Below are 18,307 nucleotides of genomic sequence, written 5' to 3' on the forward strand. Positions count from 1 at the left end.
AGGCAGCTACACAAAAAAAACCCTACAGAGATTTCTTTCCCTAGATCCCTGGTTTTAATATAAAGTTTTAGCCCTCCTTTCTTCTTACAGAAAAAATATTTAAGCCTTTGCAATAATAAGGCCAATATATAACACATCTCCAATTATAACACATAATCCCTTACCTTTGATTGCTCTGGAAACCCAATCAGAATAACAATAAGGTGGTCAGCAATTTGTGAACCCGCATCCAGTGGAATAGGCATGCAAGATGATGGAGAATTTGGACAGACAACATTGTGTGTCAGAGACCCCAGAAGCAGCCAGGACAGCAAACGAATGTGTGAGACACATTCTATGAACTCTTTGGGCCTGTCAAGAAAGAGTGGATTTTACAATGATGCTAAGTTTTATAGATTTCCCCAAAATATGGAGTCTCCTTATGCACACTAGGCAAACACAGCTTCAGTGTGCTGGAGGCACAAATCTTTGGTACAGCTTATGGGAAGACCAGAACCACACAGAACTTAGTGGGCTTGACATACCATTAACAATTCCAACAGAACATATTTGGTGGGTCTAAGAAACACTCTTTATAAATGGCTAAAATGCTCACAGATTCACTGGTTCCATACACAGTGATTTTTTTGACACAGAAATCATGAGATGGGAAGGGTTGCCCAAGTGGAAATGCTCCTCTCAGCTCCCCTGGACAACATGCGGCTGACAGGGCAATGGCAGGAAATTCTTCATTCCACAGCGAGCTCCGAGGCAGGTGCCGTGCCTTCCTTCCACTGTCTTCCACTTCCCCATCGATAAAGTGGAGTTAATTCCTCTTTTCCTTTGCCTCTCCTAGGACTTTTGGACTGCCTGCTTTTGAGGGCAGGAACTATGATTTTTTGTGACACTTAAGTATTCATCCACCATCTAGTACAATGTCCAGGTGTAAAGTAATGGGCTTATAGAATCTAAAAAGGAGTAACTCTTTTCTGGTGTCTGTCCCGTTGCTGCTACCAAGTTCAGATTACATACTCATTTGAATTCATAGGCACAGGAAAAAAATAACTGATTTTCAACAAATAAATCACTACTTACTAGGCCACTCTCACTACTGTTTTTAATTTCTAATTCAATGTCATTGTCAAGGACTCATAGCACCAAAGAGGCATTCCATTAATTTACTCAGAACACATAGTCTTTTTCTTTTTTTTTTCATGTAAGAAACTAACCCACAAGGAGAAAACAACTCTGTACTTCCAAAACTAGATATGCTCTACATGGAAGTACATGCAGATATATCTGCAGGACTGGAGCCTAAATAGTTTAGTCCCCAAAATCCTGGGGCAGGTAGTCTGGGAGAACGCTGGGGCCAGAATACAGGTTTGTTGAAACACAGTCCAATGATCTACATTTAAAACATCTCATTTGTTATCATTGTAAGACAAGGGACAGCATTGCCCTTCTTTTTGAAGATAACACACTGCAAATTGGGATTTCTCACAGCAAAAAGGGATAAAAGACATCTTGAAGAGCAGGATTTCTCTCATCTAACTTTAATCAGATGAAGTTAGTATTTTTACCATCATATCAATAGGCTCACACTTACAATTGTTGCTCATTAGTACTCCATAATTTCAAAGGACATTTCCCATTGTATTCTCTATAATTCTCGAACTGATCAAGTACCTGTGGGCTTTTCACTGTCTGTATTTAGATCAAGAACCAAGTTAATTTCCAGGATAACTCCAGTCGAGCCAATGGAGTTACCTCCACTGTCTCTTTGGCATGTACTTTAAATATTGCACTGATGGATTCCTCAGTTAAGGATCAGGGAGCTGCTGACCAGCTGTTTCAATGTCCTACGGCCACCATTCCTTTCTGTGGGTCTTATCTAGGGAATCTGGCAATAAACACAAAATTTTGTAAGGATTTCTAACTGATTTCAGTATTCCTTTTTGTGGAAATGCACTCTCACCCTTGTTGCATTGCAGAAGGAGGATGGTAAAGCCAAGGCAGATATCGGATCACAGCTTTGTTGTCTCTGTGGTTTCCCCGTGTGATTTCCATAGCGGCAATCTGAGCTAAACCAACTTTCAGATGTCCACCAAATGTGTCTTCATGCAGTGGCTGAGAACACGTCTTCATGTGACTCTGCAAGACAAAGATATGATTTCCCACCCAAGAAGAGTATTTCATTTGAACTAAGTTCTTCCAAGCAACAGCGTATTCTGTTCCATTTCCCTCCAGTTCCTTTCTCAGGGTCTCTAACTGTGTATACAAAACTACAGAACAAAACTCAGAAATAGATTTTTAAAACTTCTCCAGTCCCTATATTAGTAACAGCTGTATGATGCCAACCTTTCCACAGAAGGCAACATTTTCAAGAGCCCCCACAAAATACAAATTGTGCAGAATGTATAAGCACCTTTTACATCAGCAAACTCAACAGCTGATGAATACAAACTAATGGTTGCACATCCAGACAGCCTAAGTGAAGATGAAAGAATCTAACCATTTAACAAGACAGCATCTGGGCAGGAAATGCCTTCCCTGTGCAATATGCCATTTACATGTACAGAAATAAGCTGTCGCTCATTCACCGGCAATATGACTGTGTTGCACTATTCAGCTGCTACAAATGCCTTTAAGCCCTGGAAATAAAAGGGCTAAATCTTTTACCAAGAAATCATGCAAATATTTATGCCTGGAAATATAATAATTTATCCTGCTTTGTCAGTTCTAAGGGATGTTTCATTAGTGCTTCTTGAGACACTTCTGTATTTCTAATTAAGCTAACTCTGCATTACCTTTTGTTACTAGACTAAGAGAACACATGCTGAGTGAGTTTGCTTGCTTAAAGGAGAGCCATATGCTTTGCACAAGAAAATCCATGTCATCAGTTATTACATTATTATAGCGGGATAAAAATCAGACCACCACTAATATTTTATAACAGATAAGTATCTCACCCCAGCAACTTACACTTTCAAAAATCACTTACCTGAAGTCTCTTTCAAGTGAAAAAAAAAATTAATTGCCAGCATGAATATCACAGAATCACAGAATCTTCTTGGTTGGAAGGGACCTTTGAGATCACAGAGTCCAACCAACAAAAAAAACAAACAAACAAACAAACCAAAACAAACAAAAACAAAACAAACACCCACAACCACACACCACACCCACTCACAAACAGATGCAAACAAACAATCTCGGGCACTAGAGCTTGCCCTGAAGTGCCTTGTCTACACGTTTCTTAAATACCTCCAGCGATGACGACTCCACCACCTCCCTGGGCAGGCTGTTCCAGTGCCTGACCACTCTTTCAGTAAAGTAATTCTTCCTAATATCTAATGTAAACCTCCCCTGCCTCAACTTTACACCATTGCCTCTGGTCCTGTCATCTAATGGTTTTGTTACAGAGCCAGGTAAAAAGGATAGATAGGTATGCAGGCAGATACGTTATATTTCTTCAAAAATGGTAGAATTTTCTAAATAAAACCTTGCTGAGCTTTACTAATTAAAATGTTGATCCAAAGGGAAAAAAAATAAACTGAATAGAAACAACAAACTGGAATGTGATTAACTTGAGAATTAACATTTATACCTTTTTTTATAATCACAGAATGGTTTGGGTTGGAAGGGACCTTAAAGATCATCTTGCTTCAATCCCTCTGCCATGGGCAGGGACACCTCCCGCTAGACAAGGTTGCTCAAAGCATCATAAAGCAGTAGTTGGTAATACATGGGACTGAAACTAATTAACCTCTTTCAAAGAAACTATTCTCAGACATGCAAAATAAGACACTGCAAATGAATATACAATTTTAACTATTTGTGTTCACTGAATTTCTACAGAAAGTAGGCATTTCAAAATTTGAAAACCAATATTAAACTTTTGCCATTGGGATTGTTACTGGTCATATAAATCATATAGTATTCTTTGTGTTAGTTTGATAGTCCAGATGTTGTTGATAATACATACTTATAGTAAGAAATTGTACAACTGGATAATCTTAGGAACTTCCTAGGAACACCTCTGTAAATAAAACCCAAGCAATGTAAGTAAACATATTAAATGAGCTTACAAGAATTTGAATCTAAATGTTGTGAATTTGGTTAAAGTTCTGACTATTTGTAAATTTAGATTTTTTTTCCTGACTATGTTGGAACCACAGTATAAGTCTATCATCTGGTCTAGTTAAACAAGAGCTGCCTTTTCATTTTCCAAAGACAGCCACAGCTTATTCTTTCCAATAAAGAAAACAATGGTCATATTTGACTCTCCTTTTATGTTGATCTTGTTTTCAGATTCCTGTAATACATGGCTAAACCAATACAACATGAAATTTTAGACCACTTGGTTCTGATTTAGTTTTAAACGACCAGAGTACACGTTTGGGAAGCTTCTTGTCTAATTTCAAATTATAAAAGTGAAGAACTGGGTTAAGTTTTAGTTCATGTCCTACCTATATTTGTGTATAAAAATTTAAAAAATAAATAGTTCAATTGAGCGTAAGAAATTATCATCTTAGACTTAAGCATTGTAAGAGCATTTCTAAAAATCAGACTACAGTTCCAGGGAGAAGGGGCAGAAGGAAAAGTGCAAATGGCAGAGAGCTTTCTGCAGAAAAAATTTACACAGGAGAGAGAATACCTGCAAGTATTTATAAACAAGTTTTCCCGTTTCAGGTAAGTTCATGTTTTTCTGCGGAACTGGCAAACCAGATGTTATCTCTCCCTTGTTTATAATTCATTTGCCTACCTATTCTGAAAGCAGTTCCGAACTCTAAGAGAAACAGGTGAATAACTTTGGGAAGGCAATCCAATTCAGCTAAAAATGATTAATTAGTTTGTACTTTGAAGTAAATTTCTACTCCAGCACAAAAAGCTGCTTCCCTTACTAGAGTATTTTTTTAAAACTCAATGGGATTAAAGGCATATGGTCAACAGGGTAAGAAGTTAACAAAAGGGATACTTTGTCCAGAAAAACAAGGTTACTGAGAGTTTCAAGAGACACCAGTTTCACTTTAGCTGGGATTCTTCTTCCTTTGTGGTAAGTATTATTAAGTTGCAATAAGTTGTCCCCTCTGGGGCATGGGTTGGGGTGGACAGGGGGCCCATGAGCAAGGGAGTATGTGAGAAACTAGTAGGGTAAAAGTTCTCATCTCATTGCTTCATAAATAAACTCCAGTATCAAAATCCACTACAGGTTATCATGTACTCTGTTTTGCCTGCCACAGAATGCTTGCATTAACTTGTGGCATGAAACACGTCTGTTTCCAGTAACTTTCAGCAGAGGACTGGTGCTGTAGTAGAAGGGCCCTTTCAGGGGAACACTATACTGATTTATCGGGAGAAGAGACCATCAACACCCTTTATTAGCAGATGCACCCTGTGTTATACAAGCAGAGTGGCTCTTGAGGTTAGAAACAAATGCAAGACCCCGGTCAAAAAACTTCCCTAGAAGACCACGAGTGCCAAAGCAACGTAAGCAACGGCAATGATTCATGCTAGCCATAACAGGACAGCACCAGCTTTCTGTATCTGTCAGCTGAGCTTCAGATCACATAAAAGCAGCTATTTGACTATGTCCAGTGACGAAATGACCTCTTTCAGTTGATGAACTTCCTCTTGGATCATCGAGTTGCTGGTGTACAAGGACTAAGACTCTACTGCCAGATTTCAGAATTGTCTGCATCTTTGACAGCACAGAGTCTCCTCTGTATCTGTAGTGGTCCCTCTGCTGCACTCCCACACCATTCCTTTGTCTTGCCAGCTTTGCAGAAGTTAGAGGCATCAAGGTCCAGTTGCACCTCTGCCTCCATTCTATGCACTGAGGGAAATCCAGCCTTGTGCGGAGCATGGTACATAGCTCAAAAGATTACGCACAACTTTGCCTGGCATTGAGATGATTCCACTGTTAAGACAGGTGTTTTCCCTCTAAGAAAAGGAGGACTTTAACCACCAAAGTTTCACCTCCAGCTCAGGTGAGCTCAGGAGCTCATTAAGTGCTCAGCTTCAGATGGTACAATAAAACTACTTAATGGGATAGTGTTATGCTAAATAGAATAAATATTGCCCCCTCCACAGCATTAGGAGTGTTAGCTGAAATATTACGTTAATTCTTTATTTAAGCTATTAACAATGGATGCTATTTTGCTTGTAATTGAAACAGCTATACTTCTATTATTTCCTATTATACAGTAGCAATGTTACTTAGCCTATTTCTTTTCTAAAACATCATAAAGAATTTCCATTTCTTAAGAAATTTAATAGATATTGGCTTCCCCCAATAAACAGAAATCCCAGGGTTTTACCAGCTAGTTATTACTAGGATGTTTTAATGAAATTCATTCCTAAATAAAATATTTTATACTGACAGAAGTATTTTCCTATCACTCCTCTTATGATTTGGCATAAAACTAAGGTATAGAAACCAAAAAGCAGTTTGGACTACAGAGGTAAGAACTACTTGTCTTTTCCCATCTCAACAGAATATAAACTGACAGTGAAAACAACAGCACCCGTAAGAAAAAAGGGCACACGCAACACACACACACACACCCTTTTTCTTTTAGGTCAATTACTGCATTTTATTAACCTCTGAACTTCCAATTAACTTAAGTGTCTGTTTGTGTATATAAGAGACACAGGATTCCTCCAGAAGAGTCTACTTAGTTGTACAGGCAAGGAGTTTTATGTTTCCATGGGTTACGTTAAACATGACTGCTTCTCACAGTGATTTTGGTATGACACTAACTTATCATCAACATTTCAGAAAAACTTATCATTAGCTTATCATCAACTTTACAGGAAAAAAAATCAAGCCTGCATTTTTATTGCATGCTCGCTATATTTGAATCAGACTCCATTTCAACATGGCATAAGCTACGTTTTACTGATCCCCCAGAAGTGTCAGTACTAACATTTTTTTAAACATTTTTTTAAACAGTACTAACATTTTTTTAAAAAGAAAGAAAAAAAAAACCTGTCAGTCATTCTTAAAGACTTCAACCGTTTCTCCCAGGCAGGTTCATTATAGAAAACATATTTTTGTTTAAAAAGCACAGATGCTTTAGGTCAATGTATGCCCAGAACCAACCTTTAATTTGGTTAAGGTATGCATATCCGCAATGAAATCCAGCACTTCCCCAACATATTGCCTCATGCATTCCATTGCTGCTGTTCCACACTAGAACATAAAAGAAATAAGTTAAAGTACCAGGTTGGAATACATTCATGTTTTTGTCTTTGTTTCTTGTTCACCAGAACACAATTTGTCTGTCTCAAATTCTTTATTTTTCTTTTTCAGTTAGATTACTTTGATTAGGAATAGGTATTCTTTGACGTTTTTCTTCTCACTGTAATATGCCCTCTTATCTGATGATGGTATAAAAAGATAGCCCAGTCACTGTAGCTTCTCCATGCATCATAAAATACTCTTATCTGTGGCAGCAATAAAAGATTAACTGATGAAACTTTCAAGAATATCCTTGTCATGTCATCCTGAAATTTACTGTGGTTCAGAATCAAAGTCTTAAAAAGTCGATGAGAGTTTAACAACCCAGTTCTTCAAGCAGCTGAGCATTTCTGCAAATGGAACCAATCAGCTACAAACCCAGAAAACAAGATTCAGTCACAGATGACCTTACATTCACATTAATCATGCTGGAAAAAGAGTTTAAATGACTGGCTTCGGGTATTTTATATGTAAACATCACTACAATAAATAACACTGAAATTTAAGTGTTACTTTTTTTTTTTCTTTCTTATTTTATAAACTAACGAATATTTCTGGGATATTTCTGAAGCAAAGTAATTCCAAACACAGCATTCTAATGGCACTTAAGCTAGTTGCAATTTTCAAAAGCAGAGGCAAGGACCATAAGGGACAAGTTAAATCCTTCATGAACTGCTCCAGTTTGACCGTAAAGGTATAAGCATTGATTAGTGACCTGTGCCACAGCAAGAACGACCTCAAAGCGAATATAAAAGGACACAGTGTAATGCTATTTGTATTCCCACAGTACAAATGTTCATAATCCTTTTCCTAGAACACAGTGAGAAATGCGGATCTGGCCTTCAGCTAGTATAAGACATGCCCAAGGTGCGCAATGCAGTCGACAGAACAAAGCTGTCAGATTAAATAAAGGCTTCAAACGACCAAGAGAACCTGGGGAGAAGCTTTCAGAAGTTGATAGAACTGATCCACTAAGTAACATACAAGCTTCTGTTTACATGTTAATAGTCCGAGGTGAAGATAACCGAATTCAAGGGGAACTATGAATGCCTCACTCTTAGGGGCCAAGTAAAAGCAATGATGAAATTATCAAATTAGGTATCTTTTTGAAGCTGCCAAGAAGTACTGTATCCAAAGTCACAGGCCTAGGGCAAAACATTGCAGTAAAGCTTACAGGAGAAAACTACTCTTCATTGACCTCTATTTAATTACCTACACTTTGAAGCACTGAAGCCAATCACCCTATTTGAGCGTACAAATGAACCAGATTTAGTTATGATCAAAAAATTATCAAGCCATAATTGAGTTTTAGTGGCTGAAAAATGAAAAACTGCTAGCATTTTATTTTTAAGCAACTGACCTAGGCACTTCTCATTTTTGTATGTTAATATCAATCTACACAGTGTTGAACTATGCCACCTTCTGGCTTTTCAAATGCTATGCCTGTCAGTTCCCTTGACAGAAAACACACACAAGGTCACTGGCAACCCTGTCAATATATCCTCCATGCAGTTTATGTGGACTAAGAATTCCACATGGGTTCTAAAATACTGAATAATAGAATTATTAGAGATACTATACTCAGACCTCTGAAAATAATGCTCAGTTGCAGAAGACTTCTTTCCAACTATCTATTCTGTCTCATTCAGGCAGCAGGCAGCTTGTCTCTCTATGATTTCTTCTGAAATGATCGCTTTCCTATCATACCTTGTAACACCAATGTTAGTCTATCTATTTAAACCAAGTAGAAATTAAAATATTCTGTTGGGAGGAAAGGTATTATTAAAGATTTGCATTAAAACAAAAGATAAAAATCACACACTTCAGAAGATATACAGGAAAGATCCTATTGGGTCACCCCCTAAAGCTGACAGAAACACACATACAGGGAGACAAGTTCTCCTCAGCTCGTGAAGCAGACCGCGGCTGACACTCAACATCTGTTTGGGTACTCAGTCACACGTTTCATGGAACAAGTTGAGACCTCCAATTGTGGTACTTCCTCGCATATTCACCAGGTGCATATTCAGCCCCTAGGCGATTATAAGCACTGGCAATTTAGCTACACTCATCAGCAAGATATAGATGAACACCTTATACATTACCAGAAAAGTATCATTAACTCCTTTCTTTAACCAGATAATCCTTTGTGAGAACAGAGGCAATGGTTTGTAGCTTTCCTCCCTGCTACCATTTTTTGAGGAATTCAGCTGTGCTGCTCCTCACATGTTGTCTTCTTCACCTAAAGTCAGTTACATGACTAAAGATTATCAGTGACAGTAAGGGAAATAACATCAAGTTCAGAATTTTTGCAATATCAAAAAAAAGGAAGGATCTTAACCTCTGCTTGCAATACACTTTGCCAACCAGAAGATAAATTAAGAGGGAAGAGCATGAAAATGAAAGCAAATGAAGCAAAACAAGCTGAATAAGATATATTTTTTAAAAACCAAAATTAAGAGATGGGAGTTTGATTCAGTACTTACTCCAGGCATAGAGGCAATCATCTGTTTATGCAAGATTGTTGACTCAGCTAGTTTTGTTCCAGCATCTGCACAAACAAACTGAGAAGAAATTAAAGACAAGTTATTTTTTAATTATTTTTGGAGGAACCTGAAGACACTTATAAGTTATTCATGACTTTATTAAAATCAGTTTAGATCTCTTCTGGCTTTTACTCATGGTAATTTGCCTTTAGAGCTCTCTCTTTATAAACAACCTAGTTAACTCACCATTATAAATGAGCTAATTTCAATGAAAAAAAAAAAATCTGAATTTAATGTCCTTAATTAACACATAGATACCGTGCAGGAGCAATTTGAAGAATATTATATAATAAATCATACTTTATGAACAAAAATATATATCTTTGCCATTCCTTGCATCTATCAAATGTTCCTTTTTCATTATAGAGTAAATCATGACAGAGGATGATAAGGCAGCACACCATGTTCTTCACTGTGATATAACACCACTTTCACTGAACTTCTATAATGATGAATTATATGAACAATTTTGAAGTTGAGAACATACTGGTATGGTGTGGTATAACTTCTGCATAATTCAGGCCACAATACTACAAAACCACCAGCTATTTCTGAGAGAAGGTCACTATCATTCTATCATAGCAGAATATCTCTAATTGCTTTCTTCGGCTTTTATTTTCCTTTTTTTTTTTTTTCCCCTTCTTTTTATGTCTAAATTCCTTGACCCAAAATCTCTGATGTCCACATCATTCATACACAAGACCTGCTAATACTGTTACTTAATCATTACAAGCTTCAATAAGGCATCAGACACCCTGCAGGTGATTTGCTTGTTGCTAAAACTTGTTGTCCTAACACTGTATTCGTACTTGAGCAATTTCTGTCCATAGTGATGCACCGCAATTTTCTATGAAAGAGCCGACAGAAAAGAACTGTCAATCTAAGGTCTAAACCTTCATTTTCTTTCTTGAAAATTAATACCATAGTACCTTCATAGACAGACACATGTTGACTACACAGTATATTCCTGAAGAATCTGGCTGAGTATATTTAGCATCTAACAGGGAGTGCAGTGCACTGCTACAGACATTGTGAGCACTCACCATATAGATCAACAAAAAAACCCTTGCCAAGGACAAATGTCATTCATCTCAGACATTTTCTTTTAACTACAATAACAAGAAACAGCAGCCAAAGTAACCTCTACCGGCCTCCTGTAAGCTTTCCACATCTTTTGCACAGAGAAGTTTGGGTTAAATAACAGATAATTATATGTGAAGAACAGCTGACAAACTCCATTTTGTTTCTAATTAACAATTCGGCCTTGTTTAGCTTATCTTTATCATCATCAGACTTCCAAGGATCCTTCCTGAAGTTGCAATGAGGTCAAAAGAGGATGGGGAAACGAAACTCAAAATGAAAAATTTCTTACATTTCCAGCCCAATTCACTGTCATTTATGTTGTTTCCCCCCGCAAATACTATAATGTATTAAGACATCACTGGCAAGCAATTTAATGCCAGCCATATGTAAAGAAAAAAGGAAAGAAAAATACCCCCACACTGCAAAAAGAGGAGCAAATCATTGTCGTGCTTCTTATTAGCATTGTCTGCTGAGATACAGCTGCAGAATAATATCTAAATAGGAATGCCTGCTGACTGTAGGGATATATACCATAATCTATCTATATTGTAACTCTATTCATAATCAGATTTTTTAAAATATATATTCTTATAAACCTATTATATGTAACTTTAAATCCTCCCATTCAGTAATTAGCAGTACAGATCTTCATGGAAACATAAACTGGAACCACTAGATATACATGGATTTACATTAGCTGGAGGTCCGGCTGAAAACAGGAGTCACCTAAACAAAAGAGATCAGACATACTGATGCTTAGAGCCTGACTGAACAAGCAAATCCTAATGAGACACTAATATAATTTGAAGTCAATGGAAATCCTGAAGATGCGTGCTGGTGAAATGTAAGCGGGAAAAAAGTACCTGAAAACAAAATGCTGGGTGAAGAAGCGTTCCTATGGAAACCCATGGAACAGCAGCATGTATATGATGGCTTTCATTTGCCATGACAAATCAAGGAGACGCTTTCTGTACCCTTTATCACCCTGGACACCTATGCTACGATTGGGGTGATCTGCTTAAAATCCTCATTCTTTGTAAAGTGGGATAAAGTTAACTCTCATCTTAACACTGATGTCACCAGTGACACTGATGGCACCATGTAATCTGGATGAATGTGGGTGTCAAATGTACATTCCTAGGAATTCCTTTGTTAGTCAGCCCACGACTGATCTATCATTAAATTGAAGTGCTCTGAGATCTTTTGTTATTTCGAACATTTTTACTGAATCTCTGTACTCTCTGTGCACTGTCTGCATAGAACCTTGTATACAGGCTAACATGTCCATGGGGACATCACTGCCTTGGAAATTAAAACCATTTCCATTTGGTGCTGTGTTAACCCTGCTATAGCTATATGGATTCAAAACCATACAGTTTGAATTAATATTGTAGTGGCTTTGTGTGGTACAAAGGTGAACTAATCCTTTCATTCTGTTAATAACTCCGAAGAAAATTAAAATAATCAGATACATATGTGATTTACTAGTAGTTTTCTTAAATTACAACGGTGCTTAAGATGGGCTTAGTGGTTACTATGGTATTTAAATTCAAGAGGCTGTTGAATGATTCAGACCACATACTATCGAGGGCTGCCAATTTGCACAGTCAATGGGAGAAGTAGTCACCATGTCTCCAGTAGGCATCTATGGCAGATGGTCTGAATACAATCCCTATTCTTTACCATTGACTGCATAAAAACAGAAGCTGGCTGCTTTGGATAGCAGGAAATATGAATCACTTCATCAGCCTCTGAAAGAGAGACATCATAAAAGACATTTATATCCACATTAAGTGCTGTTGTGCAAGGTGTGAATACATCCTGAAGTGAATACAACATATGGGAACGGTGCTAGGAGGAAAACCCAGGCAATTATCATCTTATCTTTAGGAGACAGATACAGATAATGTAAGAGAGAGTTTTGCTTACTGTGTCTATCAGGTGGTTGACTCAATGTGAAGGACAAGTGTTTACCAGCTAAATCCTATTGCCAAAACTGACATGACATGTTTTCATTCTCAAATGAGGAATTCAGGATTGACTAGACTGTGGGACTGTCACGGTTCTGGTTTGAGTAACACAGGATTAATTTCTCTTTCAGTAATTTTACTTTGCAGTAAGGTCTCTTCTAATGCTTGGGAAAACTGCACTTTTAGAAGACTCCAGTGGCTGAATTTGTGAAAATATTTACTCTATAGCCAGCTATTGTATGTGTGCTTTAAGGTCTCAATGTTTTCGAGCCTTGCCGGGTGCAGGGATGAAGAGGAGCGAGACCCAGGCACTTGACCCAGGCTGGCCAACAGGATTATTTCATACCATGAAAGTCACATTCTATATAAATTAGAAAGTTTGCCGCAAAGTTCTCTCTCTTCCTTGATGGCTCCCATCCTGATAACTTCCTGCCCCAGTGCCGGACCCCTGAGCCCTTCCCTTCCCCCCCAAAGCTGCAGCGCTCGCAGTGTCCAACATTTGCTGTCCCCTGCTAGAAGTGCACAGCTTCCTGCTGACAGAATGGGCTGAGTGTAATCCTTGTGTATCTTATATTAGTATTGGGATCAATATTGGTTCTTTACTATTATTAATGTTAATTAATTGTTAATTGTTCTACTAAATCTGTTTATATTTCAACTCTCGGGTTTCCTTGTTTTTTCCCAATTCCCCTTCCTGGGCTGGGAGGGCTCATTGGGTGATGGAATAATTGTCTAAACAACAATAAATTGTTGTGGGTTCTTCAAACCGTAACAGGCATCCTTTGGGATAGCCCTAGGACTGACTACACAATAGAGCAATGCAGAAAAATTGCTGTATTCTGTAATATAGGAAAAGTCAGTTAAAGTCAACAAACACTGATGCACATGGTATGAAGCCACGTCACCACACCTCTAAGACAGAAAAAGGCTGTTGGTTGTTAAGTTATTTGATGGTCTTGGCTAGGACCGAAAAAAGAAACCTGGTCTTAAAAAAAAAAAGAAAGTGGCAAATGTATTTCTGCTTTTTAAATTAAAATGGATGTAAAAAAATAATCCTTTACCATCACAAGAAAAAACCCCAAGTGTTATTCTTCCCTGCCCTAAATTCTTCCTCTAATGCTGATGGCATAATAATTGTTTTCAGAGTTATCCTAACTGCTGTATAATTTCACTTGTCAGTATTATTTCTCTGTCAACTGGCAACCACTTATTTACTATGAGCAATATACCAGTACTCCAAAGAAAATGAGCCCATAGTAAGCTATATGAACGTTCCCCTCCCATAATGGGAGGGGAAAGAGGGAATGGAGCTGTGATGCTGGGAGCATTATGAATGATCTACCTAAGGAACATCTTGCTTGAACTATAAGGAGTGCTGTTATGCTGGTCCCCTATCATTTAAAGTTACTAAATGTACATAATGGTTAGCTCGTTGTAAACAATGAGAACCCACTACCTGTGATTAAAATTGGTGGACTTCAGTAAGCTGATTTTTGAAGGACAGGCTTGTGGTGCCAAACAGTGCCACGCTTGGCATTTTGGAGGCAGAAAGACTTTTCAAGAGTTTGTATCTTACTTCCTCAGATTATCCTATGAAAAAGCTACCTCAGCAATCCACAGAATGAAAGGAACAGAAATACTGTCTATGTATTCTTTGCTGGAAAATTCCATGTTAAAAGAGAGCAGTGTTTAGGGACTGGAGACAGCTTACTGCCCACCTGAATAGACAGAAACTGAGTTCTGATCAACCAGCACCCCTTCCCACACAGACTGCTCACTGGTTTTGTGGCTATGATATGAGGACAAGGCAGCAGCTGGGGCAGCTGCCCCACTGAGACATGGCTCAATGGATTTGATCCTCATTGGTCTCCTTCCAACTCAAGATATATTCTAGAATCCTCAATAAATCAGCAATGATGCACAGGTTGTTATCATCCTGGGAAATGGGGATCCCCAATTTAGTTTCTAAAATTTTAGGGTGGGAGTCTAAATGTATGCACCTATGGTAACTGGATTTTGATTCAAAAAAATTCTTGCTTCCCCTGACATTGCTGGTACTTTCTGCAACCATGTTGGACTTGCTTTACCCCTCTCACCCCTGAATGTGGGCTGAGACAGGATCAGGATGAGAATTATATGAGAATCTCCTGTACCTGCACCAAGAGCAGCAGATTCATGTCTGGTAAGGGTGACTTTAACTTGAGTGCCTGCAGTAACTCCAATATCACACTGCGAGTCAAGTAGAATTTGTCCCTTTCCTACAATAGAAAAAAACAGAATTATGAATGTCCTGAAATTGACTGACACCCACTAGTAAACCATAAAGATATGTTTTATCTAAGTTTGAGAATAAAAAGATTACAAAAATGTACTGGTTTCTCCTGTCTTACAAAAAAGGAGAGATCATCCATTGTTTATGTAATTCTACATACTTGATTGAAAAGACATCAGTGAGGGTGATTTTCCTTTGACATTATATCAGGTACTGATTTTAGTATTTATTTCACACATGAAATATATAGATAGATTTTATAAAACAGTTATAAAGCTCAGGCATGCAGCATAGGTTTCACAAAGTCATTCCATATAAAGGGAAAAGGGAAAAGCAGTAAGGATTGACACAGGAGAACAAAACTGGCAATAGTATTTAGCACTATTCTTTCATTAAACCTGCCAGAAATGGTCTACATTTTACCATACTTTTTTTCTGTTGTCATTCGCCTTAAAATAAGGAAGCCTGCACTAAGGCAGCTTAGACATCTATTTTCATTCATTAGACTAGCAGTACTTTTCCACTTACACAATAAAACCCATCTTGGCTACAGCTGCTACAACAGGAACATCTTAAAACATAGGGGAAAATCAGCCAATGGAGATTAGAATACAGAAGCCTAAGAACAGAGTTGTAGAGCTGAGAGAGCAAGGAGGTACAAGAGGTAAGATAAGCCTATTATGCATCTTTGACATTCTCTGACTTTGGACAAAGATAAAAATGTGGAACAAATCTATAACATGCTACTGACCCTGGCAACTCAAGAATTTTGATCAGCAGGAAGACTTACACTCAGCTCTCTTTCAAATGACCATCAGAGATGAAATAATGTTGTCTAATAATGAGAGCATATCCAAAGCGTGCTTAAGATTTAAAGCCTAGTATCTTCTATATGTGAATCTCATGCACTTGCCTGCTCACTTAAGTTAAATGTGTGGAACTTTTTACTCAGTGAGGGCCTCATTCCTCTGTGACATCTGTAAAATGCAATAATGATATTTGCTTCTTCCTCAGAGAAGTCTTGTGAGGTTTAGTTAGTGAGGGTCAATTTAAGGCCACCTCCAGCTACACACAATATCAAGTGCAGCTAAAAGGGAAGGAGTTGGAGGAGATAAATAGCTGGGAGTGAGCTGTGGTTGCAGCAGACCAAGAAGCCAGAGCACCAGTGTTCCCCCTCAGAGAGCTGATGTCACCACATTGTATCTGCGCAGCACACTGCCAAAGAAAGCTTCCAGCAACAGTGCGCGTCTCCCACAGCACCCACATACCTTTCAATTAAAACAGATTTTAAATACCAGCCCCTGATTTGGGAGAAGGTGCCAAAACAACAGAATGGTGTGTCTTTCACAGATGCTATGATGCCAGGCTATGAATCAAGAGACCTTTACTTTAAGGTCCTAGTTTGGTCTTCAATTGCATGGAGCGTGCAGACAGATAACACATTTAGCTGATGGAATGGGCCCCAAAATGCAGCAGTTCTTGTCTGACTACATTGCTGCAGTCTAGGCAGCTAAACTCACAGGAAGCTAACACTCCAAAATAAATTTCACTTAATTTTTAGAGTTGGAAGGGACCATAGAGATCATCTAGTCCAACTTCCCTGCTGAAGCAGGATTGCCCAGAGCATGTCAGAGCATGTTACTCAGGACTGCATCCAGGCGGGTCTTGAAAATCTCCAAAGAAGGGGACTCCACAACCTCCCTGGGCAGCCTGTTCCAGTGCTCTGTCACCCTCACCGTAAAGAAGTTTCTTCTCATATTTGAGTGGAACCTCCTATGTTCCAGCTTGTGCCCGTTGCCCCTCGTCCTCTCACTGGCAACCACTGAAAAGAGTCTGGCTCCCTCCTCCTTCAACCCACCCTTTAGATACTTAAAATAAATAAACAAAATCAGCCCCTTTTTGGAGCAGCAAACACTGGATCAGTTCGGCTGTGTTATGAAACCATTACTGCAGGGGACAAGTACTCAGAAGTCATCTGTCACACATGCATGAGTGGTGCCCTGGTAAGTATAATACAATGTAAGAATAACCAGGAGAGGTCAGACCAGAACAAATGCCCTCAGTAACTTATCTCCAACAAGGCCATAAGCAGATGCAAAAAGAATAAAAACAAGCCAAGCATGTATAATTCCCACTACTATCTCCTAGCCACCCACTACTTTCAGCTCAGGGAACTTCTGAGTTTACTGTGGTTCCTGTACAGTTCGTAACTCTCAGTGAACTTCTCTTCCACATGTGTGTCCTTTGACCTCTTGGACCCATGTCAAATTTTAGTACCCACAGTACTTGGCAAGGAGTCACACACTGTTGAAGAACCACTTCCCCTTACTTGCGTCGACACTGCTTCCTACAAACTTAATATGTTCTCATACTGGAAAGGCAGGAAATTACCCATCCCAGTCTGGGTCACTTTTGACCTTACAGACCTCTCTCCCACTCCCATCAGTTGTTGCTTTTTCAGATTGAAGAGCCCTAACTTAGTTGCTCTGTATGAGGAACTCATCCCACTGTTTGGTCATTCTTGTTACCGTTATATGAACTTTCTCCGATTCTACTATAATCTGATTGGGAATGGCGAACTAGAACCATGCACAACATTCAAGGTACAAACCGATCCCAATTACTTGCTGGAATTCACCAGTGAGAGCGACCCTTTCCACCGTCATATGCCTTCACAGTCTTGAGACACACACATAATGCAGTGCCACGCTCAGACAGTTGACAATTACATCCCCCAAAACACTGGACAGAGATTCCTACACAGGATACAATTAGGATATAATCAGGCCATAATAAATGGCTTTGCCAGAACACTGGGAAGGAAGCACAGGCTTCATGAATCCCAGCTTTCCCTGGCTCTAAGGATAATACAACAAGGAGCTGCCACTTTCTCAAAGTAGTCTCCTGTCTCCCAGTCTAAACTCTTAATATTTGTTAAGCGCATGCAGTGCAGAGAGATGAAGCAAGATCAAGCAAAATGTTTTTTGACATCTGACCTCTTGCTTCCTGCACTGTAAATCAGGACTGATGACACTGAAGTCAATAGCCTAGAGTACCCTTCCTATTGAAGTCTACTTATTCCTATCATTCTGCTAGTGATAAATATGTATAAACATAGCTTGTACATACTTTAGGAACTTTGTGTTCTGCCACAGAGCTGCAAATGGGTATGAGTTCCATGAGAATATTGCCCAGGGGAGTCATGTGTAAACCT

General features: G+C 38.7%; 1 protein-coding gene across 3 annotated transcripts in view; it reads right to left on the minus strand.

Annotated features, from left to right (window-relative positions):
- Nucleotides 1-18,307, minus strand: part of UNC79 (unc-79 homolog, NALCN channel complex subunit) — a 114,511-nt gene that overhangs the window by 9,402 nt on the left and 86,802 nt on the right. For all 3 annotated transcript variants that reach the window (XM_074148882.1, XM_074148881.1, XM_074148883.1), the window contains 5 exons: nucleotides 14,975-15,079; nucleotides 9,709-9,786; nucleotides 7,085-7,174; nucleotides 1,955-2,130; nucleotides 165-351 (listed from right to left, as the gene is read on the minus strand). In XM_074148882.1, coding sequence (XP_074004983.1) covers nucleotides 165-351; nucleotides 1,955-2,130; nucleotides 7,085-7,174; nucleotides 9,709-9,786; nucleotides 14,975-15,079 — 636 coding nt within the window. The remainder of the gene's footprint in view (nucleotides 1-164; nucleotides 352-1,954; nucleotides 2,131-7,084; nucleotides 7,175-9,708; nucleotides 9,787-14,974; nucleotides 15,080-18,307) is intronic.

The sequence above is a fragment of the Numenius arquata genome, chromosome 6, assembly GCF_964106895.1.
Source record: "Numenius arquata chromosome 6, bNumArq3.hap1.1, whole genome shotgun sequence".
In the NCBI taxonomy this organism is placed as follows: Eukaryota; Metazoa; Chordata; class Aves; order Charadriiformes; family Scolopacidae; genus Numenius; species Numenius arquata.